This window comes from Haliotis cracherodii, unplaced genomic scaffold, assembly GCF_022045235.1.
Source record: "Haliotis cracherodii isolate W230 unplaced genomic scaffold, xgHalCrac1.p SCAF_1, whole genome shotgun sequence".
In the NCBI taxonomy this organism is placed as follows: Eukaryota; Metazoa; Mollusca; class Gastropoda; order Lepetellida; family Haliotidae; genus Haliotis; species Haliotis cracherodii.
The window spans coordinates 31,553,760-31,577,394 of NW_027266264.1; the positions used below are offsets into that span (position 1 = coordinate 31,553,760).

Below are 23,635 nucleotides of genomic sequence, written 5' to 3' on the forward strand. Positions count from 1 at the left end.
ATCCACGCATTGGGATACGATGACATGCATCAACCAAGTCAGCGAGCAGTACCACCCGATCCAGTTAGTCGCCTCTTACGACAAGCATAGTCGTAGGAATGACAGGAGATGATAATGAACGTAAGAAGGCACCCTTGGTTGATAACGCTGAACAAGTTGCCAGTGCAAGGTTTAACACAGCACTCAGCTATAGGGCCATGGCAGAGGTCAGTAAAAAAAATCGAGAAAGTGATGAATATAATGAGCAATGATCCATACTGTCAGGAAACAATGACACACCATCGACCAAGGCAGAGTCGGACCTATTGATCCAAGTCACCCTTGGGGCCAGCATAGGTTCAAGGGGAAATATTTAACTGGAATCTCAACAAGGCCTGAGTTTAAAACTTATACTAAATTTTGAAAATTTCCAAACTAGTACAGTGAGTAAGTGAGTGAGTGAGTGAGTGAGTGAGTATGGTTTTACGCTGCTTTTAGCAATATTCCAGCAATATCACTGCGGGGGACACCAGAAATGGGCTTCACACATTGTACCCACAGTGGGTAAGTGAGTGAGTGAGTATGGTTTTACATCGCATTTTTGCAATATTCCAGCAATATCACACCAGAAATAGGCTTCACACATTGTAACCATGTCGGGAATCAACCGGGGTCTTTTTCCGCATGAGGAGCGAACGCTTTAACCACTAGGCTACCTGACCGCCCCTTGACTAGTACAGTAAACTTTTGTTTTATATAACTGGAATTTGGCTAAATATTTAGTTGGATGATCTATACAATCAGGGTGTGTATATACGCAAATGGGTGCGTGTCAAAATTATTATTTTTAATTTGCATGCAGGACAATATTTAACAACAAGAAAACTACAAATGGGATTCTTGGTCCTTCAAGATATAAATATGCAAATTGTGTATGAATCACAAATGGTGCACTGTTTTCATTCCTGCCAGGATACACAAAGACAACATAACACAACACTGTTTTGGCAAATGTGTTCACTTTAATTCAGTCATCATGTTTGTAAGTAGTGTGTACACCTGGCAGCTACATGGTAACATACTGCTATCAGATAACTCTATACTATAACATATGTGTGTGTGCTATACCTGTGCCCTATATACATAACAGAGCAAGAACATTCAGAGCTGTTACACAAAAACATCATGTCAAAATATCAAATTACCTTTTTGAAAATAACTATCTAAAATAGTTTGAAAATCTCTTGCTTCACCTGTAGATAGATGACCAAATATTGTGTATATAAATTTGTTTAAACTTTCCAGAAAAATGGCATCACTATATAAATAACAATTTATTACTTTTTTAAAATAAAATTGAACCTGACTTGATTCACTGATTCTTTATAGAAAAGAAAGTGAGAAAGATCTTCAATTTGCAGCAGCTCTGAACTTTCCGCTTTTAATCTCCGCAAATATTTCCTTGAAATTTTCTACGACAACACTGCTGGTTTATATTGCTGGTACTGTTGTATACCACACTGTCTAGACATTAGGTAGATCTAGAGCCACTGAAGTACTTACTAGAATCCACATTCCATAACAAACTTACAATGTAAACAATGATATAATCCTTTACTGTTTTGTACCTGCAGTACCTCCATATCTAAGGTTTCTGTGCCATTCATATAACTACATGAAACAGGAAGCTGCAGGACAGAGCAACTAATCATGGCATCATACCATCATACCATCAACCATCATACCATCATACCATCAACACATAGCAGGGACCATCCTTTTAACTTGACATTTTGGGTGTTAATTTAGCCACACATTTCTTTCCAACAAACGGAAGAATTGTTTCTGGCATCCATAATACAGAATACCAACTTTCAAATAACTTTTTCTTTACTCCAAAATAAGTGCTTACAAAAGGATAAAGTTTTTAGGAAAAGATATAATGGCTGGTCCCTCTGACACTAAAACAATATTGCTAAAATGAGTACTCTGACAGCTGTAACTAAAAGTGGCTGGCATGAACAAAAATGACGACTAGGATTTCTAATATTAACATGCTGTCGTTATCACCCAATTGTAATCCATTTTTCACTTCCAGAACTTTCACGGCCAGGATCTGTGAACCTAAAAAAACCAAACTAATGGCTTTGGAACAAATGTAATTTGGTGATTTCCTTATGAGCATTACTGTACTGTTAGAAAAGTGATACAGGTGTTGGTGTTCTGTGTGAACCAAGCTGCAAGTTGATTGAAGCAATGTTCCAAATGCCCAAACCAAAAGCAAAAGAAGCAAACATATTTCAATCACATATTGAAATCAAAATATTTACAAATAATGTATACATAATAAAAGTAAGACTGAAGCATTTCTACTTGAATCGCATCAAACAATAATCAAATACATTTTTGCATTTTACATGCATAAAACATCTGTATATTTGTCATGCATCAACAATAGACATAGAATATTATTTGGTATGCTGGGACGTCCTTAGTATGTTTATTCATATTTCAAAACAAGAAAAATAATCAACTTGGCCACAACAAATAAAGTCTGTTCTTTACAATGTCTTCAAACATTAGGATCGGGATATAATTTGCATAAATGATAAATTGATCTCTTTGAAGAATTAAAGATTTCTGATTGTATACAGATTCCACATCTGAAAGGACATCAGCGCAATTAGTTTTTGTTGCATCTTGAAATAGGGCTGTAAGAAAACTGTCTGTAACAACATAATACATATGTTGAAAGTAGAGTGGCACAATGTTACAGGATATCATGCATGAAACCTTGAAACTTCAGTAAAAGAAGATAAAGGTTTAAGAACTCATGTACATACCGTCAGAAAATAGTTTTACAAAGTTTATTTTCCCAACATAACACCAGTCTCCCTTCTATGTACATGTATCCAAACATGACCTTACGATTCAATATTCACATCATAGCACAGTATTGCAGTATTTGGAAATCCAGACCAAAATGAGCTTTTTAATGAATAATAAACTTGTGGCCTTATGGACTGTTCAGGTTTTAATCGGACGTAATGGAAACTTAAATCTATCTTTAGGCTGAATTTGCTTTATCAGAAACCATTACAGGTTGCGAAAACAGATCAATTAGATTACATGCTGAAAAATCTTTTTACTGAGCACTGTTTGAACATGATCAATTCTGAAAGCATACCCATGCATTGAGGTTACACTCAGTGAGTGCGTCATAATTTACAGTGTCTATTGATATATCGGGTATGTTTGTTTTTCCTGTTCAAGTTTTCTTGAAACACTGCCTTGCTGGGACTTGTTATACAGTTTCTTCATAACCGTATCAGCTCTTGTATGATGTCAGTGTTGAGGACGTAAAGTGAGCTCTCCAAGTCATTCTTTAAGCATTATATTTTGTATTACTCGGTCATGTGAAAAAACATTATTCAAGTTTAAATCTTCTTTTGTTACAACCAAAAAACGTAAACAAGAAATGTTTCACTGCAAGATTCAGTAATGCCATACTTGCTCAATGATGTATATTTTTGCTCACAGCGATGTAGCAACAAAACACAACCTATAGCTGTCATCCACAGTGTTTTTCCAACACAAATGACATAAAACACAACATACCTGTCACATTTGTCACAAAAACTCCAAAAGAAAACTGAGAATTTGAAATCTTAGTTGTGTTTATCATCCTTCCAACCAAATTTTTAACCAAAAAATTGAAAACAAATTTGAAGGATCCGAAATATTTTCAACATTCAAACAAATTTTGAACAAAATCAAATGAGAAAGTGACTTTAATGAAAATACACTGTCTTTGAAAGAATTAAATAAAAACAACGTGTTAACAATGGTGAAACTGTGTAACAAGTCTCCATCCATCTGATCAGTCACACTGACCTGTAGCAAGGACAGTGTCAACAGAATCGGCACACAGAGCTAAGGATGTGGCCATTAACCGAGCTACGTTACATATATTCTGTTAGTGAAAATACAGGACTTAAGATGACTCCAGGATTTTAACAAGAGGTGGGGGTGCGGTCACCATTTGAACAGTCTGTTATTATTCATACCAATATTTCAAAATTTTCCCACATTTCGACTGATGCCAAAACAGGTCTTATCCTAACTCGTCCAGTTGCAAGAAGTGAAAAAGCCTTATATCCAGAGTTGACAGCATTTCCAAAGAATACTAAAAGCTTTGCCCGAAATGGCACAATTTCCTTAAAAGCATAGGAAATTGTACATGACATTCAGTGAAACTTGGAAGATAAGAAAGTAACACAGATATTTTGATTCTGAAATGGATATAACATGCATACCCCAATCATAAACTTTCAAACTTGCTAATTGTTAAGCAGAATTAATTTGGACGTTTCTGGCAATCAATTAGATAGATCATATATTTATTCATTCTTTCATTAACAATAGTAAGGGCTAAGCTTGCTATCATACTTACCCTGACTCTGGCAGAGACGGTGACTAGAACTGGTTGTCTGGCAGATGGAAATATACAAGTAACATGTAACATCTTATGTCTTAATCTGTGAACCTCCCAATAGGAATCAGGAAACTGTCCACTCTGTATTTCAAAAAATTCTTTATATCTGTGAAGCCAGATACAATATAATTTCTTGTATTACAGTAATGCCTACATTAAATTCATGAATATAAGGAAACATTCTTTAAAAATGTCCAAAAAAATGTTCAGCAAAGTGATAAAATAAACGTTTCAATCTTAATCTTGTCTCCTGCCTCTTGGGAGATTGACCAAGAAAACTGTGATTAAAAAGCAATAAAGAAATTACATCTTGCCTCAAAACATTTAATTTAAAAAAAATAATTCTGAAAAATAGCAGAGAAAAATGATATAACATGTTCATTACTACTGACTTAATTGGTGTATCAAGATAGACAATTGACTGAAAGTACGACAGTCACATGTTCTCCATTTGAAAAACATTCAGTACATAATACTTTGTGGTTGAATAAATATGAGTATGATTTTCTTTTTCACATACTGCGGTATTAACTTAAATCAAAGACAATGTATTTGCATATGAAAATCAAAATTCACAGACAAAAGATGAAAGGAATGTAAAAGAAATGTAAGTTGAAACACAATGGAAGATACATTTTTCCACACATCACTGAAGAATTCTAACCATGACACTAGAAAAAACCAAATCATCAAGATTACAGAGATGCCACTTTTTGTTACAAAAAAATATGGAGTACTGAAATATTAGACATATCTATAATAAAAGTAGTTTTGTTTGTGACACATTTTAAGATGATATGGATTGATGTTAGGAGCTTAAAAAGTTGCTTTTCTCACCACTATAGCAATGCTTACAAGCACTGCACATGGATGCAACACTATACATGCTATATACAAACAGCACTTAGTTCTACGGGTGAACATTCACAAGACTCTCACATACATACACAGCTACAGGCCACTAAATACACATCTGGTTGATACTGTTCTGAACTGTGAGTATTTTAGAGTTTGTGAGCTCTAGTTTTGAGTTTAGTTTGTCAATACAACATAATATGTCAGTTCAAATTCGCATCCTTCATCAAATTGTAGTTTCTGTCCTATCCTACTTTAGAAAGCAGTGGCGATCTGAGAAATTGTTTTCTTGTTATCCCTTAAGCTGGCAATTGAATATTTCAGTATCACCAACAAGACTGATTAAAACTGAATAAAGTATCAAAGAAGTCCAGTCAAGATCATAGAGAAATAAATTGCAGTGAAACCTCGATAGCATGAAATATTTATTATTATCTAAATTAGTTTGAGTTGTCCACAGTTTGATACAAGCAGAACTCTTGTGCTGTTTCAGTGACAAAACATTCTTCTTGGACCACAAGCAATAGTCCGAAACAGTAATGGAGGGAACTGAGTTCGAAATTAATGTGGTCTCACAGAATCCAATCCGAGATCACTTGGGTTGATATTACAAGACCTTATTTTCCTTTTTAGGATTGACTTAACAGTTATTTGAAGGACATATTACTGAGAACCTGTTGAGCACAACACCATCATTTCAGGAAAGTACCAACCCTTGCAGTTTAGCTATTGCCTATGTAAATAACACTGATATAACAGCAACAACAATATGTATAAAATCCTTCTAGCAACAATGACACATCTAACAGTAGCGTTGTGCCTCTAGTGGAACAGATCATGTACATGTACAATATACACCAACATCTAGCACTAACAGTTGCAACAACTAGCTCCTCTATCACAAACTGTGACACAATGCATGTTTATCATAGAAACATGCCTGTCAGGTTTGTACTGGTCGTACTTAACAAGCTGGTTGGCAGGCATGACTGATGCAACAAATCTACAGCTAAAACTGTTGCCCTTTCTTGAACAATGAACGTCTATACACCTGGGTGTACCCCAATAACCAACACATTGCTGACTACTACAATACACTTGGATGCCAAGTCAAGGGTTGGGACATTGCATGTGTCTGATGAGGTGAACTTCATTGTCCAAGGATGTAAACTCTCTGCAAATCCAACACTGTTAAATTGTATATCCAAGGGTGCTAACTGCATACCAAGGATGTTAACCACATGCATGTCCAAGGATGTTAACCACATGCATGTCCAAGGATGTTAACAAAATGCATGTCCAAGGATGTTAACAAAATTCATGTCCAAGGATATTAACAAAATGCATGTCCAAGGTCAAACAGAATGCATGTCCAAGGTCGTAAACAGCAAGCATAACCAAGGATGATAACCACATGCATGTCCAAGGTCATAAACAGAATGCATGTCCAAAGATGTTACCCACATGCATGTCCAAGGTCATAAACAGAATGCATGTCCAAGGTCGTGAACAGATTGCATGCCCAAGGTCATAAACAGAATGCATGTCTAAGGTCGTAAACAGAATGCATGTCCAAGGTCGTAAACAGAATGCATGTCCAAGGATGTAAACAGTATTCATTTCCAAGACCTGATACAATCATTAGCTATCACAACATACCAGTTATTATTAGCAGTTCACAAGTCAACTGATGTTAACAGGTCAAGACTATTGATGTTTAAAGTCTTCAAATCTAAATTCATTGCACATGGGAGGAACTTCAAATGATGTCCTGGGGCATTACGAAGCCAGATGCTGATGGTGCTCATGACAACGGTCAGAGAAATAACACCACTGAACTCACAACATAAACCTGTCAACATCTTGAAGCAATCTGACATGCAGCATGACGACATACGTTGTACATTTCAGCTGTTGACAGCCGTCAATGTCCATATTGTTGTTCTAAATGAACACTGGCATGCTTATAGGTATGGGTTCACAAGTGTCAGAACCAAAAGTGCAAACACCTCAATAGAATATAAGGAAATCATGAAGGCAGAACTTGAAAACAATGGCTGAAAATAAAGTAAAGGATAATATTTGTGCTTAAGTGTGACCAATAATAAATTGCATTTTAACTGCACAACTGTTTGTAAACTGCCACAAAAAAACATTATTTAATAGGGACGTCTATTTCAGCTATGGGTAGACATTGACACTGATATTGCCATTGATCTATATATCAGGGGTATGTGAAATACACACCTGTCACCTATCATACTAAACAACATGCACACTGCGTTAATTTCACTGCACTGACCTCCTGCATGTCAGACAAGCCCCTGTCATATCCCACTACAGTGATGAAACAGCCACACCATGTTCATTTCAAACTAGTCCATCTTCCACAGACTATGACATGTGTGTATGTGAAATATACACCCAACACCACCTATACAATAGTGCAAGTGCCTGGTGATTCATCATGAAATGTGTATATCCACAGTAATACTTTCACAAACAAAGAGTGCAAATACTCTCAAAGTCCTTTGATGTCCTATCATCAAAACACTTCCACATGAAATCTACACCTTACTGACATATGTCAATCAACATTGCACTGTCTCTGGCATCCCTAACACATCCAGTGTCGAGTCCTCAGTATTGCACCAACCACACTCCTGGAATCAGTGAAGCGACCTGCTCTTCTGTCTTGTTGGCAAACAGCTGATGGTGACCACTGACGCTATCAACTGGCATCTGAACTGATGCTCCACGAAATTGTCAAGCCAATGTTATCTTTCATTTCTGAAAAGATAATATTAAAACACATAAATTGACAAATACGTCTGATTTGCATAATAAATCCATTCATGATAATGGAGCTTTTTTCATTGGATTTTTTCAGGAAAAGATATATATAACGCTTAAAAAAATAAAAGAATATTTTTTGAAAATATAGTGCAGGCGGGCGGTGTCCCTTTCCATTTTTTGGAGGGGGGGAGTGTTCAAACTAGTATGTAACCAATAAACAATTGTGTACAATCAACCTGGGAAAGGGCCTCCCTACATAAATGTATTCCTTTTTGAGTAAAATACTGGAATACAAGTTGGACTTTTTATATATATTTTTAAAAATTTGAAATAAAAACAATACGTGCGGCAAACTTTATGATGATGCGGGCGGTGCCTGGGAACCAAGACTATTATTTTTTTTAGCCTAAATCTAAATTAAAACATAGCCAACCTTATTTATTACTGTTAATACTGTAGCAGTTTTTTTAAACCTTCCCCCCAACCCCCCTCCAAAACATATTGAAAATGAGATACTGGTATTGATGCTGATTGTTCATTATGAACATTATTGGCTCCTTTTATGCAAATTAATGAAAACTGCTAATTAGAGGGGTAAGTAAAAATACCAAAATATATATGAGTTAACATTATACATTTACTTTCATCAAATATAAACAGCTGCTTGTTGTGTTTACCCTCAAACAAATGCCCACGCTTCCAGTCCCTTCAGTACAAAATCCTCCCTGTCTGTGAGTACATCATTATCAAACGTATCACAGCGATGTGAGCGACCATGGTATAAGTCTCCATCAAGCCACAATCCAAATTGACCTCTGAAACAAAGTACAGTAGTTGATTAATGCCTGTTCCTTTTGAAAGGGAGGTTACTCTTGTTTAACAAGCACATTACCTCCCTTTCACTCCCATGCCTCAACCTCCTTCCTATCATGTGACACCTTCATCACCCTCCCAGTAGGGCTGGGACAAGTCCAAATTTACAACCCGTATACGCACTCCGCTCTTACCCAACCCTACCCGGGTACCTGCTGTAGGTCTCAAGAGTTTGGTACAAAGTGTCCAACTGGAAATAGTTTGAGTGTAGCCCTGGTGAAATGTATTTAAATATATGTATAAAACGATCTGGTCATGCATACACTGAAGTGTTATTTTTATACAAACCTATAAAGGTCAGAAGCAATGGTGCTAAGTCAGAAAGAAATGCAGAACATTGTACTGTAACCATAGAGTTCTAGATATATTTAATCATTAAACAATATATCACATGACTACCCACGGGTCCGGGTAGTCCTGTGGGTACCCAGGTCCTACTCAGTACCCACCCGACCCGAGTACCCGAGTTACCTGTTCCAGCCCTACCTCCCAGTATCATTGCTGCTGGCAGTATGCTAGAGGCCATTACAAAAATCTTGAAATTTCGCCTCTAATCCCAAATGTGGTGACATTTATATCTCCATGTCTCTATGGGAATGCTATCACAGTGAATCGGATAAAAAAGTACGACTGATTTACTATATCCCAGATGAATGCACCTTTGTTTGTTTAATCAGATGGGCTTTACACATAATACTGTGGAGGAATCAGACACAGGTCTTTGACATAGTTAGCAAACACATTAAGTACTCCCATCTCATTTTCTTCAGGGGCCATTAACCTGAGGATTCTGAAGCTGAAGTACTGCATACATAAATATACTGCTTTCATGGAAAAGCATCACAGACATTTCAATATGAATGAACATCACTGAAATATTCATGTAAGGTAGGTCTTGCTTGTTATGCTGAACATCTTGAGCATTCAAGAAAATCCAAACACATGAAATAATATATAATAAACAATAAAAGTTAGGGATCACAAATATTTTTTTGGATATCTCTTATGAACTCTGCTTTGTCTTCAAATCAAAAACATATCCCCCAAAATATTCGTCATCCCTAACCTTTTTCTTCAGAAAGTGAAATGTGGACCAAACTGTTTGAGGCTAAGTACTCACTGCCCTGATCCTATAGCCAGACTCTCCTTGTTGCCTTTAATGAAGAAGTTGTTCTCTCCAGTCCAGTGGAACACCTGGAAAATAGCCCAGGCCATGTGACTTTCTTACTAAATAAGCCTGGATGATCATGTTCATATTATAACCAGCTGGGCACAAAACTAAAAAAGCTATAGTGGGGATTCCAGGTAAAGAATATATGACAGGTTCCCAGCAACTTATGCCTGTTATAACAGGGGACTGAATGGATTGTGCGGTCAGGTTCTTTGACTTGGATGACTGATTGTCATGGTATCTTAATTGTGTTGGTCGATGTTCAAGATGTCAATTACTGAATTGTAAGGTCCAGTTGATTACTGGCAGATGTCTAATAGCTGGAATATTGCCATGTGTGGCATTTAACAACAAACAAACAAACAAACCTACTATTTTCAGTAGAGTACCGGTACAGTATTTAAACATGGACTGTTAGAAGTTAAGTTAATTACAATGAAATGGAACTCAGTTAGGCTTCTGACTAGAGGCAAAAGTCATATACAGCCTTCATTAACTAACTGTAGAATTTGTCTCAAAATTGTACACTATAGCGGCAATTACATATGTGATAATCATGTTTATGTTTATCATAGTCTATGCTATAAACTTAATATATTCTTTATCCTATACCTCCATGAATTCTCACCTTAAATTCAGGATAGAATGTATACAGAAAACTCTCGCCTGTGCCATAAAAATGATCACTCAGCTTAAAAGCACAATTTGTCACAGCTCCAAAAACCTGAAAATATAAACAATTGTTTTTGACAACATCTTAACTGTTTACATGCTCAGAAATCGGGACTATTGACTTAATCAAACATTGATAGATTTAGCATATCTTTTTTAAAAGGTTCAACCACTGATAGAAAGATATATAGCATTTAATCAAAGCTGAACAGACAATTTCAGACATGACAAAAATGTTCATAGAGAGAACAAGCAGTGTCCTCAACGCTAGTATGTGAGAGTGAGTGAGTGAGTTGGGTTTAACACCGCTTTTAACAGTATTCCAGTTATATCACGGCATGTCAGCTTAATGTGGGAGGAAAGCCCGAAGTGATGCAAGTCTCAGACGTTTATCACTTCGGTGAAACCCACGAGCACGGGTATGGTGCTGACAAACCTAGAAACATAATCGGGGCGAACCGGGATTCGAACCCACAATCATAGGTTTCTGGCATGTCCAAGGGACGCAACTCTGCACAGCGAATCGCGGTGCTTTAGACGAATGGGCCACCCGTGCCCCCTAGTATGTGAGAACACTAGCACATGACCCAGCAGTTCATTTTCAGCTTCATCAATGTGCCATCACAGAGTTCACAATTAACCAAAAAGAGCAGGACATTACAGTTGTCTTGCTTAAACTGTCCTGCTGTCCTCAGACTCAGACAGCCTTTAAGAAGTAGTGATAATAAAATAGGGAGAGCTTACATTGTTGCTGGTGTCGGCCACGACCAGGAGTATGGGGCTGTCCACCTGACACATGTCTCGGTACAGGGTCTTCAGGCTGAAGCCGTGCAGGTCTGTGCTGTATATGAGATTCCAGGTGTACCCGATGGTGCGAGCAGGCATGTTCTGGGACAGCTGCAAGGACACATGTAAATGTTAGCTCAGTGTGAGCTCAGTGTTTGCTTACTTATGGCTCAGGTAAATGTTAGCTCACTTCTAGCTCAGGTAAATGTTAGCTCAGCGTTAGCTCAGGTAAATGTTAGCTCAGTGTTAGCTCAGGTAAATGTTAGCTCAGTGTTAGCTCAGGTAAATGTTAGCTCAGTGTTAGCTCAGGTAAATGTTTGCACTGTGTTAGCTCAGATAAATGTTAGCTAGGCGTTAGCTCAGATACATGTTAGCTCAGGTAAATGTTAGCTCAGGTAAATGTTTGCACAGTGTTAGCTCAGGTAAATGTTAGCTCAGTGTTAGATCTGATAAATGTTAGTTCGGTGTTAGCTCAGGTAAATGTTAGCTCAGTGTTAGTTCTGATATATGTCAGATCAGTGTTAGCTCTGGTAAATGATAGCTCGGTGTTGGCTTGGGTACCGGTAAATGTCAATTGACTACTACTTGCCAGGTAAGTCATGGCTCAGAGTTAACTCATGCTTATATCAACTCAGGGATTTGCAAAATCAAACAAATTCTAAATTATTTGTAACCACAGGTCATGAAAGGATCAAATATATAAATACACAAAACATTCAAGACTTTTTTTCACACAATAAAGAAATCCACTATTCTAAATTACACAAACTGATTCAGGTAAGGTAACATTGAACACATATGAGACTTTTACAGATTTGATTAAATTTCCGCTACGATGTATTTTGCTATACTATACTGTTGAACATAAATCTCAATGACAAACAGTAACGTGAAAGCACTTTGACCTTTCTTGATCTCACCTAATGACCTTCACCCTAAGGAGATTACAGCCAAGATTAAAGTAAGTCACTAAGTAATTGACAAACAGTTATTTTAAGAAAAATATTTTGTTTAATAGCCTAATAATATTAGAATAGAATAGCGCAAAGTCTTTTTATTACCGATGTCAAAATCTAGACATTCACAACTGTTAAACACTGCCATGGGACATTCCTGTTTCAGGGCCTCAGTGGTAGATCTAACTGCCTTATAGTTATACCTACTTCCCCGGGGGACTTTCAGCAGTTATGAGATTATGGGGCACATTACTCAATGCTTCTGGACAATGAGTACAGGTCACTGGTTTCAGGTCACTGATTCTAGCAACAGTACAGATATATCAGAACACAATGCTTTCATAACATAAATTACATATCTACCTCAATAAGTTGTTCCTCTGACAGCAACTTGGATTCACCAATCATCTCTGGTAGTTGGAGAGACTCCTCTATATCCACAGTTGACATGCGCCTAATGGCTTCCTCCTTGCTGATGATCTGCAACATCCATCATTGTGTCACATCTGACAATCAAACCTCCCACTACCTGCTACACAGTAAGATTTCATATTGTCGGACACTTACAACAATCGGTTGATAGTTCAAAGAACAGGAGAGAAGAAAATCTACTGATCCTGATGGATCCCTAGTGGTTTTGGCCCAAAAGGGAAGCAATATACAAGCATGGACACGGCTATTTGGTACGAATGGGGTGCATTTTTATTTTATAATTTGTGTTGGGATGTTGTGTAATTTGTTGAATCATTAGGGTCTTACAAGACGCAGTAATGTGCATCCAGTACGCACAAATGTGTAGAAGAGTCGGAGAAAAAAATATATTGCATCCCGAAGGGTGTACAAGAATGCTTCTTTGTATCAAATTCATAAGAAATAAAAAGGTCCTGTAATTAAAGAATTATCAAATCTCATCAACCACCAGTTGTCATCCTATTGTTTTCCAGTCGGGACTTCTCATACACAGGGATGTTAGAATATCCCACAGACTTTAATATAATATCCCAGGGATTTCATATAATATCTTGGGTTTTCTATAGCACAACTTCTGTTTATACTGTAACATATGAATGTTAATGACACCTAAACACAACCACAGTTTAGTTATGTGGAAGATGTTCACAGATTTGAACCCATGACCAGCCACACCACTGTGCCACCCTGTCTCCGATATGCATGTAAAGTTTCTGGGCTAACATTTTTGCCTGTGGCAGCCACCACCAGAGGAAACTAAGCAACGGACTTATTTACACCATGGCATGGGCAGGGATATGCAATATGATGAAATATTATATAATATGAATATACAATGGTTATGGTTCATCTGTGAGTCTTTACCTCCCAGTCTTTGCGGATCTTCTGAATACTGGCAAAGTGTTCATCTACAATCTCCAACTGTTCTTCTTTCAGCTGATCATCATCACTGATGACAACAAAGCCACGAGTCTCTGGATCAATGTCATCTTCATCTCCGTAGATTTCAGGGGTCCATTGGACGAAGAAAGCATACAGCTGGTCCACTCTAGAGACAAACACATCAACAGTTACATTCATTTATATGTCAAAATTTCAAAGCAAAATATTCAGCCTCAAGACCATGGAGAAATAACTATTCCCACACTGTTACTTGCAATTCAGGAAATACAGTCGTCTAAAACAGGACATTATTATACAATTATTTACGGCTCTGTTTGTTATTTACAACATGTTAACCATCAACTGATGTTACAGAATTTGCGCCCTCTTAGTTAACTGTATCTGTAGCCATATCTAAAACAAAACAATTTATCTCAAACTAAACTGAAGGCATCACAGGGTCTCATGATTTATATTTGCATTTTAAAACAAAGACATACTCATCATTTGTTTTAAATACGAATGGACAATGCAAGAATATCAAACCAAATTAATCACTTTCAGACATATATTACATGTACACCATAATACATGATTTTGAAGTTACCAACAAAACTTCGACTTACAATGCAGAAATATTTCGGTACAGACATGCCCCCTCCTAAAGCTATGCGTTAACAAGCATGTTCAACTTTGGTCATGAAAATCAAAGGTGTGCGACATGATATACTCTTGCGCAACTCTCCCCTGTAGTCGAGTCATGTCAGCATGTGTGTTTGAAGTCCAATTACCAAACAGACAGCACTTTCAATAAGTCTCCTGCCCAAGTTCTGTCAGCCTTCTTTGAATGACCTGGTGTACCTGGGACTGCAGTGATGTTATGTGTTATAATGATGTGTTGTATAACTGTTTGGTAGAACTGTGTTATGGTGTGTCACCAGCTGTTGGTCATGATTGACAGCTTGTCAGCTCTCTTGTCAATAACAGGTCCATGTAACCGTTGCCTGATCCACTTCTTCAAAAATAGTTGACAATCATTACAAATTTACATCTTTTCATACGCAACCACCAGCTGACTTATTTTTCTCCATGCATTTTGTTTTTGTGTTAGTCAATATTTAGGAGATAAACACTGTGTTCTCAATGTAGAGACTAAATTAAATTTGGAAACAAACATGCTATTTTGAGTTTTCAAATGTTAAAATTAGCATGGTTAAATCTGCGGATAACCTAGCTTTACATTCATCTTCATTCTACCATGCCCAAAGCAAGACAGTTTGATGAGCAAAGACAGACATCAAACAAAAGTTGCTTTCATCATTGATATTCAAATATTTTCTGCATAAATACTAACAACTAACACTAAAATGTAACAAATGGACTGTAACATGAGGTCAGCACTTGGAAAAACATACATGCCAAAGATAACTCCCTCAGTCTGGCAATTCCAGAGAAGTTCACAGAGGCAAGTATGCATTTGGACAGCATTTAACAGCAATTTAAAATATTGCAAACAAACGGAACATACAGTCCAACCTAGTCAGTCTTACAGACCCTGATACATTTATATCAACTACAGCCCATGCAGGTCTATAATGTTTGGCAAGTCTAGAATACTGCAGTATCAGGAAATGAAGAGAGTCACTGGGCTCCCTTTTATCATATTTTTATTAAGATAATTGAACAACTGTTTTTTTCTGTACGATATGTTCATTTCAGAGATTAGATGTTAGTCTCAGTCGAACCCAGTTATCTCGAATGTACTGATATCTCAAACCTATTCTTCTGTCCTGACAGCCTCAGTATATAAATACATATACACTTGCTCGCTGATCTCGAATTCGAGATAAACATACATAGCGCTATCTCAAACCTTGGACTTGGTCCCAACTTTGACTTTACTCCAGAGTTTGGTACCTTCATCTCAAAGTTGGCAATTGCAACATTAACAGTTTTGAGAAGCGCAGGTATAGCTAGTACCTATCCCAACAATCTTACATCGCTTTAAAAGTACAGGGCAATTAAAACCAATGGTCAATTATGTACTTATCTTTAAATCCAATTGTCATGGTAACCTTTATGAGTGGACATGATTTTAAACATGGCTGCACTTCCTGGTTACATAAAAAAGTGCCAATTAAAGTCAGATTACAGGTATAAAAGCAGCTTGGCGCAAATATCCAAGCTATGAATTAACAAGCTTTGAGGTAAGAGACATTTTGTTGTTTTTGTCAATTCGACAGGCTAAATAGTGATTGCTGCATTGCCTAATAATGTACATGAACATTGTACATTATTTGTCACAATTGTTATTGATCATTGTTGGTGAAATGCACTTCAATTTGTCATCAAATACATGTGTTGGGCTCTTTGAATTTCTTGTGTATGCCATCGCATTGTTGTGTATCTAGATGCTGTTACTTGATGTGTCTGGGTGTTATCTAGAATGTCCGGATATCTCAAACAATCAGACAGTCTCTCTAGGTTTGAGATAATGGGGTAAACCTGTTTGTTGAGACCTACTACTAACGACATGTACAAAATTTGACAAATTATTGCTGAGTAATTGCCACAAAAGCCTGTTCAATATGGCTGTCATGGTGGCCATATTGAAACTAGGATTCAAACCTTTTGAACAAATTGAGGTGTCATCATTGGTGGGAATAATTTCAGCTTCATTGGTCAGGTGGTTTCGCATGACAGATGACTTAAGTGGTGAGGTGAGGTGAAATGTGGTTTAACCTCACATCCATATCATTGCACTTATATAGCAACATGCACGTACATGTATGTGTGACTGCTTGTACTAGTCTGGACTAATGGCGATTTATAGTGCTAGCTCATTGAGATACCATGCTGCAGTTTAACACAAATACCCCTCTAAGACACAGTATACTGACTCCGAGCCGAACAGTCCTTGTTTTAGCCCCTTCATGCCGAGCGCCAGACAGGGTAACAACAAGAACCATTTTTTTTACGTCTTTTGGTATGACATGGCCGGGAATCGAACCACGGGCCTTCCGCTCTCCGGGCGGACGCTCTACCACTAGACCACGGAGGCAGTCTGATGACAGAAGACGGAAAACAGGCCATGACATAAGCTTACTGGACATTCAGTCAGTCGGGTGAAGGATTGGTTACCAGGTACAGAGATACATGTCAGTCCCATGACACAGTAGATTAACAGCTAGAATATTGCTGAGACCTTAACAAACAAAGCAACACACAAACAGTAGATCAATGTATGTATGACAGACTCACTTGTCTCTGGGGATGGAGAACCAGTACTCCGGCTTCTTCTTGGTGGCCCTGTAGGACTCGATGGGGCAGGTCTGGGACACCTCCTTGTTCTTGGGGTGCCCCACCCGCAGGCAGAGGTAAAGTGGGGGGTCCTCAGACCGAGCAGCGGGCCGGGCAATCAGCTCTGTCAGAGGAAAATCCTTGTTATTTACTGCTTGAACGTAGCCATTAATTTTGACAATCGTTAATAAATTATCCATTATTGTTACTCACAATCAGAAGAAACAATCCTATTACATTTATATCAAAGAGGTGGGAGATACATGTATCAAATCTTCTCTCCTGGTCAGTTAATTCAAATAAATAAACTTCAAAACCTCTTCCTGTTATCCCCAGGCAACAATACATTATTTGCATATCTCATAATAAAAAATCTGATTTAATATTCAACCTATATCCTGCAACATATATAAGTGCAGCACATCTCACTGAAAGCATGAGACAGGTGGATTTTAAGCAAAATGTGCATGGAAGTTTATAAAACGGCTGAGATCCTGACAACCACTGGTGTGCTAAGCAAGAGAAATCAATTATGTAACAGCTTGTATACAACAATAAAACCATGCACACTAAGGGTCATTATGAAAACCAATCTTGGTGACACATTAAGAGATTCCTGCACATGATGTAATACTGAATCATGCACTGTACTGTCATGCAACTGAATTCAAAGACTTGATTTTTCTCATTGTTTGTAATATCTGTAACAAATGAATGTTCTATAAGACACCAGTCTTCATAGTTTAATTCAATAGTTTTTATACCATGATTTGGAGCAAAAAATAAATGACATCACAATGTACATTTATGTATGTACATGTATAGCATATTATGAATAATGTTTATTACTTATCAGGCGTTGAGTGCAGACAATTCTACATTAGCATATAAACCTACAGTAACTCAAATGTACACCTACAAATGTCTTTGAATCTCAAATCAGGTGGTGAAGGCGGCACATTTCATTGTGTTTTGACATCATCCGAACAATACGGAAAAGGTTCTGATTTACCAATCAGGATCTTGTTATCTCCACTATCAAGTTGATCGACACAAAGCAAGACAGTTCCAAACTTGAATGCATTCATCCCTGATTTGTATAACCTCAATGAAACAGTTAACATGGCTATTGACATGGCACAGAAAAATATATGGTTTACCATCTATCTCCTTAAAACAAATCATTCGTATCTCTTGCATTCTCTAGACCGCCTAACTCAGGATGATTAACCAACGTTAAAGGTAATGGATCATGGAAGGTGACGTGATCAGAAACTTGAAGCATTTAAGGAATAATGTGTGTGAAGATATAATCAGATTACCGTATTCAACGTAATAAGCGCCCCGCTGTAATAAAAATCGAGTGCCCATGGCGATATTTGCTAATATACTGACTGGTGAACAATCCCAATTAGCACCCCTTCCCATTGATCAGTGTACACAAGACTTATTTATTCGTGCATAATACTCACTCGTGTGTTATATGCAGCATTAATTATGGGCATTTAAATTCTGGAAAATATATATGTCGTGTAAAATACTTTTCTTTTGTATCATATTAGGCTATCAGCATAAAACACAATATTACCGATCTTTCAGCTGGTTTTTTCTTACCAAAATTATATTCTTATCAGAGCCCCTTTTTTCTAATTTTGAGAGCGCCCTGGGTGCTTATTACGTCGAATATGGTAATAGGCAATATATAAAAGGAAAAGGAAAAAGAAAAGTTTTTGTGATACAACTCTTTCATAGTTTTAGTTACAAATTTGATGAAATCTTCATACCTAATCAACCAAGGTATTATTATTTATCACTGGCACTACATGCACACTTTTGCAATGAAATAAATCCATATAGGTATAATTTGGAGATGTTTCTTTTATTCAGATTTATTCAGATTGGTTCACGTTACATGATTGCAGTACTTACCAGTTATTACCAATTAGCATGCACAGATACAGGTAGGTTAACTCGTACTCAAAATCACATATCTCCACAAACACTTAGTGAAGGACAGAATGACAGTGTGAATAACTGAAAGAGCAGAAACTTTCAAGAAAATCGGAATGGAAGCCTCAAGTCCGATACAGTGAATGACAATGTGCAGTCAATACAGCCTTGATGCATCTCAAGATAAACATTAAGCCTAGCCGTCATGCATTTTCTTAAAAGTATTTTTCACTTTAGAACATACAAATAATTGTCAGAGGCACAAGTCAAATAGCTTTATTCGAAATAAAAGAATTTTCCATTGCATGAGGAAGTTTATGAATTGGATTGAACACCCAAGTTATATTGAAAGAAATAGTCCTAATCAAATATTAATGTCTTACTTTCACAGACAATTTAAGGATATTCTTTGTTAATACAAGCAGTTTAAAATGGTTATTGGGAAAAGACTCGATAAATATATTAATGACAGACTGGAGTTTCCACCAATTTCGTCCAGGTCTTCTCAAAATATTTGGTAAGCATGGTATATATTATCACTGCAGTGTCAACTCCGGTTAAAACACACTTTACAAACCATATACTGTAGTCATCTGTTATTTTCAAAATGACAGACATTTCAGTAACAAGTTTAGAAAATGCCACAACCCATTAATCACTTGCAAATTACGATACAACTTTATTCCATGATTTTGAATTATTTACCTACACATGAAGACACTGGAATACATGGGAGTTGAGGCGCAGTCTACTGTTTGAGAAGAGTGAGTGAGTTGGGTTGGGTTTAACGCCGCTTTTAACAGTATTCCAGTTATATCGCGGCATGTCAGGTTAATGTGGGAGGAAAGCCCGAAGTGATGCAGGTCTCAGACGTTTACCCCTTCGGTGAAACCCACGAGCACGGGTATGGTGCTGACAAACCTAGAAACATAATCGGGGCGAACCGGGATTCGAACCCACAATCATAGGTTTCTGGCGTGCCCAAGGGACGCAACTCTGCACAGCGAATTGCGGCGCCTAGGCGACTGGGCCACCCGTGCCCCCTGTTTGAGAAGAAGGGCAACAAACAGGCCATGGGTGGAATTCAAATAATAGAATTCAAGTCATTATAACAAGGCCACTGAATTTTTCTTTTTCAATTATTTTTTCAATTCCCATATCAAATCAGCAGTTCTGATTATATATCCTAGAGTATACAACATTTCTGTTCCCACCATTTTTCTCATGCTCATACATAGGGCATGCACATGTAAAAATATTCCCTTGAAGAAAATACTCTATAAGCACAGCTGACACAGAATCAGACCTTCTATATCACATACCTAGACCTGGAAAGCAGAGAAGATAAAAATGATATTTTAAAATACTCCATGATGCAAAAGTTTCACAATATCAAATTGCATGACATCAGCAGATAAATTAAGTGCTAATCTTCACGGCCAAGTCATGCACAAATTCAAATGATCATTCATAAGTAAAGTCGAGCTGGATATAGTATGGTTAAGGTGATACAAAATAGTAATGAGTATGGGAAATTAAATCAATATGTATCATTGGTTAAGAATGACTACAAAAAAATGAAGATAAAATGAAACTTCTGAAAACAAAGTGCTACTTAGCTACCTATTACAACCGAATGTCAATATTTATTGTTAACATGTACACAATAATCATTATACAGGATCAGATTACCTTTTGTTCATATGACCGAGCCGACAAAAGGGGTGTTCGAGGTGTACATGCAAATGATTATCAGCAACTAATCAAACCCCAGATGATGATTACCTCACAATTACCTTACAATTACCTCACAATTACCACAAAATTATTGCAGTCTGTGCCAAAAGGTCCACTAGCCGGATGTTGGCGCTTCGCATCATTTTGATAATTTTAGTGCTATCCAAAGGACTTTTACAAGACCAGGCTTCAGACTATTGGTTAAAGTCTGAGACAGTATCAAGTAATTACTTTTAAGAAGCATAAAATTCTTTGTCTTGTCTAAGAGAGACAACCAACAGCATTACAATATTTTCCACCCTCAATATGAAACAGTGTGATTGTCATGGTTCTAAAAACAATGTTCAAAAACCAAATATATTTCTTGGATTGAAATCAAAGGCAGACAACTCATACTTACTATCAAATGTTTGAAACAGTTCTGGTTTGTCTTCCAGTTTGATGGCACTTTCCACCTCTAGGTTTATCAGATCAGGATGTGCCGTGGTTGTGACGGACATGACTGGCGTTCTGTTGGCTGTCGTCACTACAACTTCATTGATGTCATCCAGGTTGATACGATCATCAGAATCCTTTCGGAACAATCCAGTTGCGTAGTTGACAAAATTACTCAGATGTTTGGCAGATGTCTGAAAAGGTCTGAACCCTCCATCTGTCTGATCCTGCACTTGAGATTCCAAAATGGCTGATGAAGCAGACATGTCTGCTTGTTGTCTGTCATCTGATTCCAAACTGGTTCCTTTGACATATGCTGTTTCATCACTATTTTCAACAAAAACGTTCTCAATTCTTGATTCATTTGGATTTTGGTTTTCTTGGTGTACCCTCTTCGACTCTGGATCAGTCGTTGATTCTCCAGTAGCTGCATTGTTCAATATCACAGATTTTGCATCCTCACCAGAGAGTGTTAAAGACAGTTGGGGTTCGTCCTGAGAGAGAGAAGTTTGGGCAAGGTCGGAAATATCAGTCGTTAGGACAGAAGCATCTCGATCCACAAAAGTAATTTTTCTGGACCCTTTATCATCTGTCACATTTGCATCATCACTAAACCCTTCATCTTCTGTCACATCCGTTCCCACACTGGAAATCTCAGAAATATTTTCAGGAGCTGTCAGTTCGGTCACAGCACCAGCTGCACCTTGGTCATTGAAATTCTCATCACACTTTGCACCCAAAACTCCTTCCAAATCCTTCTCAAACTTTCTCTCTACTTCATCCAAACCATGAGCAATTTTACTTTTAACTGCTCCCATTGTGTCGTCAGTACCTGTTTGGCTACTTCCTAAGTACTCTTCAGTGTCTTTACCAGTATCCGCAGCACTGCTTCCAAGATGAGCGCCTGCTTCTGCAGTTGTTTGTTCTGACTCACTCCTCACAGTATCTTTAGATGCAGGCTCTGCTTCACCCTCACCAGGCAATTTTTCGTTTCCATTCAAATCTGGCGATTCAATATTAACACTCTGATTTCGCGATATCACACCACACGAACAGATACTGTTAGTTTCCGATTTCAAGCTCTCTAGTGTGGAGGATCGACTTGGATGACTTGGATGACTTAGATCACTCAGCACTGTTCCTGGGCCTGTGTCTACATGGTCTTTGGACTTATCGTGCAGTGAGGCAAAAGCCTGGTAGAGGGGACAACCCTTGTCGTGGTACACTTCAGGCCGCGGAGATGTTGCTCGGTCCTCACTGAAACACCAATCAGAGCTGTTAGTGGCTCCAGTATAGTCTAGAAAAGCTTACTTTCATTGAACCTTAATCCATATGCAACCAGGATTATTCTATGCATAACATACACATAAGTATGGAGATCTAACATGAATGTGGTTTCTGTCATGTTATGTTTTGTAACAGATTGACCTTGTTCCTTGAGAGACACACACACACACACACCAATATTCTAGCTATATGACGGTGGTCTGTAAATAATCGACTTTGGACCAGACAATCCAGTGAATGATATTATGAGCATCGATCCACAGAATTTGGATCGATGATATGCTTCATCCAAGTCAGCGAGGCCGACCACCCGATCCCATTAGTCGCCTTTTACGACAAGCATAGTCGCCTATTACGACAAGCATAGTCGCCTTTTACGACAAGCATAGTCGCCTTTTAAGACAAACATTGTCGCCTTTTACAGCAAGCATGGGTTGCTGATGTTAGTAATCTGTAGATAATATGATGATTGCAATTAAACATAGCATATTTTTTTTTAATTTCTTTCTTTCACTTTGGCGATATTTAAGTTGCCAACATGTGTTCATAAAACAATAAAACAATTTGGTCTTGCCTTAATATGATAATCACTTTTAATGTAGGATGGTCTTCAATCATTAACCATAGCATGCTCATTGTCGATCAAGCTTTAGTAATGGTGACATCTTTCTCCAAATATTATATTGCATGAAACCATTTATTTACATCCGACTCAAATACAAAGCATCAAAACACTAACATCACTCATTAATATCTTCTAACACATAAGTAACAAAAAGTATCAACATACTTTGCATTGCATATGATACAAATAACACACTGTTATATGCAGTATTACTATAGTCAAGATATGAAATAAACTTATTAAATCTCAGTGCTTTTTTCACTTTAGAATGTCCAGTGTCATTTTAGAATGAGGAAAAAGTTGGAAAAAGAGATTCTATAAATGGTACAAAGTTTATAAGACAATCCTTCACAAAAAAAAAGAAA

General features: G+C 37.4%; 1 protein-coding gene across 5 annotated transcripts in view; it reads right to left on the reverse strand.

The window, feature by feature from the left end:
• Positions 1 to 989: 989 nt before the first annotated feature.
• LOC139475872 (oxidation resistance protein 1-like) overlaps positions 990 to 23,635 on the reverse strand; it is a 119,623-nt gene continuing 96,977 nt past the window's right edge. For all 5 annotated transcript variants that reach the window (XM_071259109.1, XM_071259101.1, XM_071259092.1 and 2 more), the window contains 9 exons: positions 21,324 to 22,615; positions 17,198 to 17,360; positions 13,919 to 14,102; positions 12,947 to 13,063; positions 11,586 to 11,738; positions 10,798 to 10,893; positions 10,119 to 10,192; positions 8,803 to 8,940; positions 990 to 8,119 (listed from right to left, as the gene is read on the reverse strand). In XM_071259109.1, coding sequence (XP_071115210.1) covers positions 8,805 to 8,940; positions 10,119 to 10,192; positions 10,798 to 10,893; positions 11,586 to 11,738; positions 12,947 to 13,063; positions 13,919 to 14,102; positions 17,198 to 17,360; positions 21,324 to 22,615 — 2,215 coding nt within the window. In that variant the 3' untranslated portion in view covers positions 990 to 8,119; positions 8,803 to 8,804. The remainder of the gene's footprint in view (positions 8,120 to 8,802; positions 8,941 to 10,118; positions 10,193 to 10,797; positions 10,894 to 11,585; positions 11,739 to 12,946; positions 13,064 to 13,918; positions 14,103 to 17,197; positions 17,361 to 21,323; positions 22,616 to 23,635) is intronic.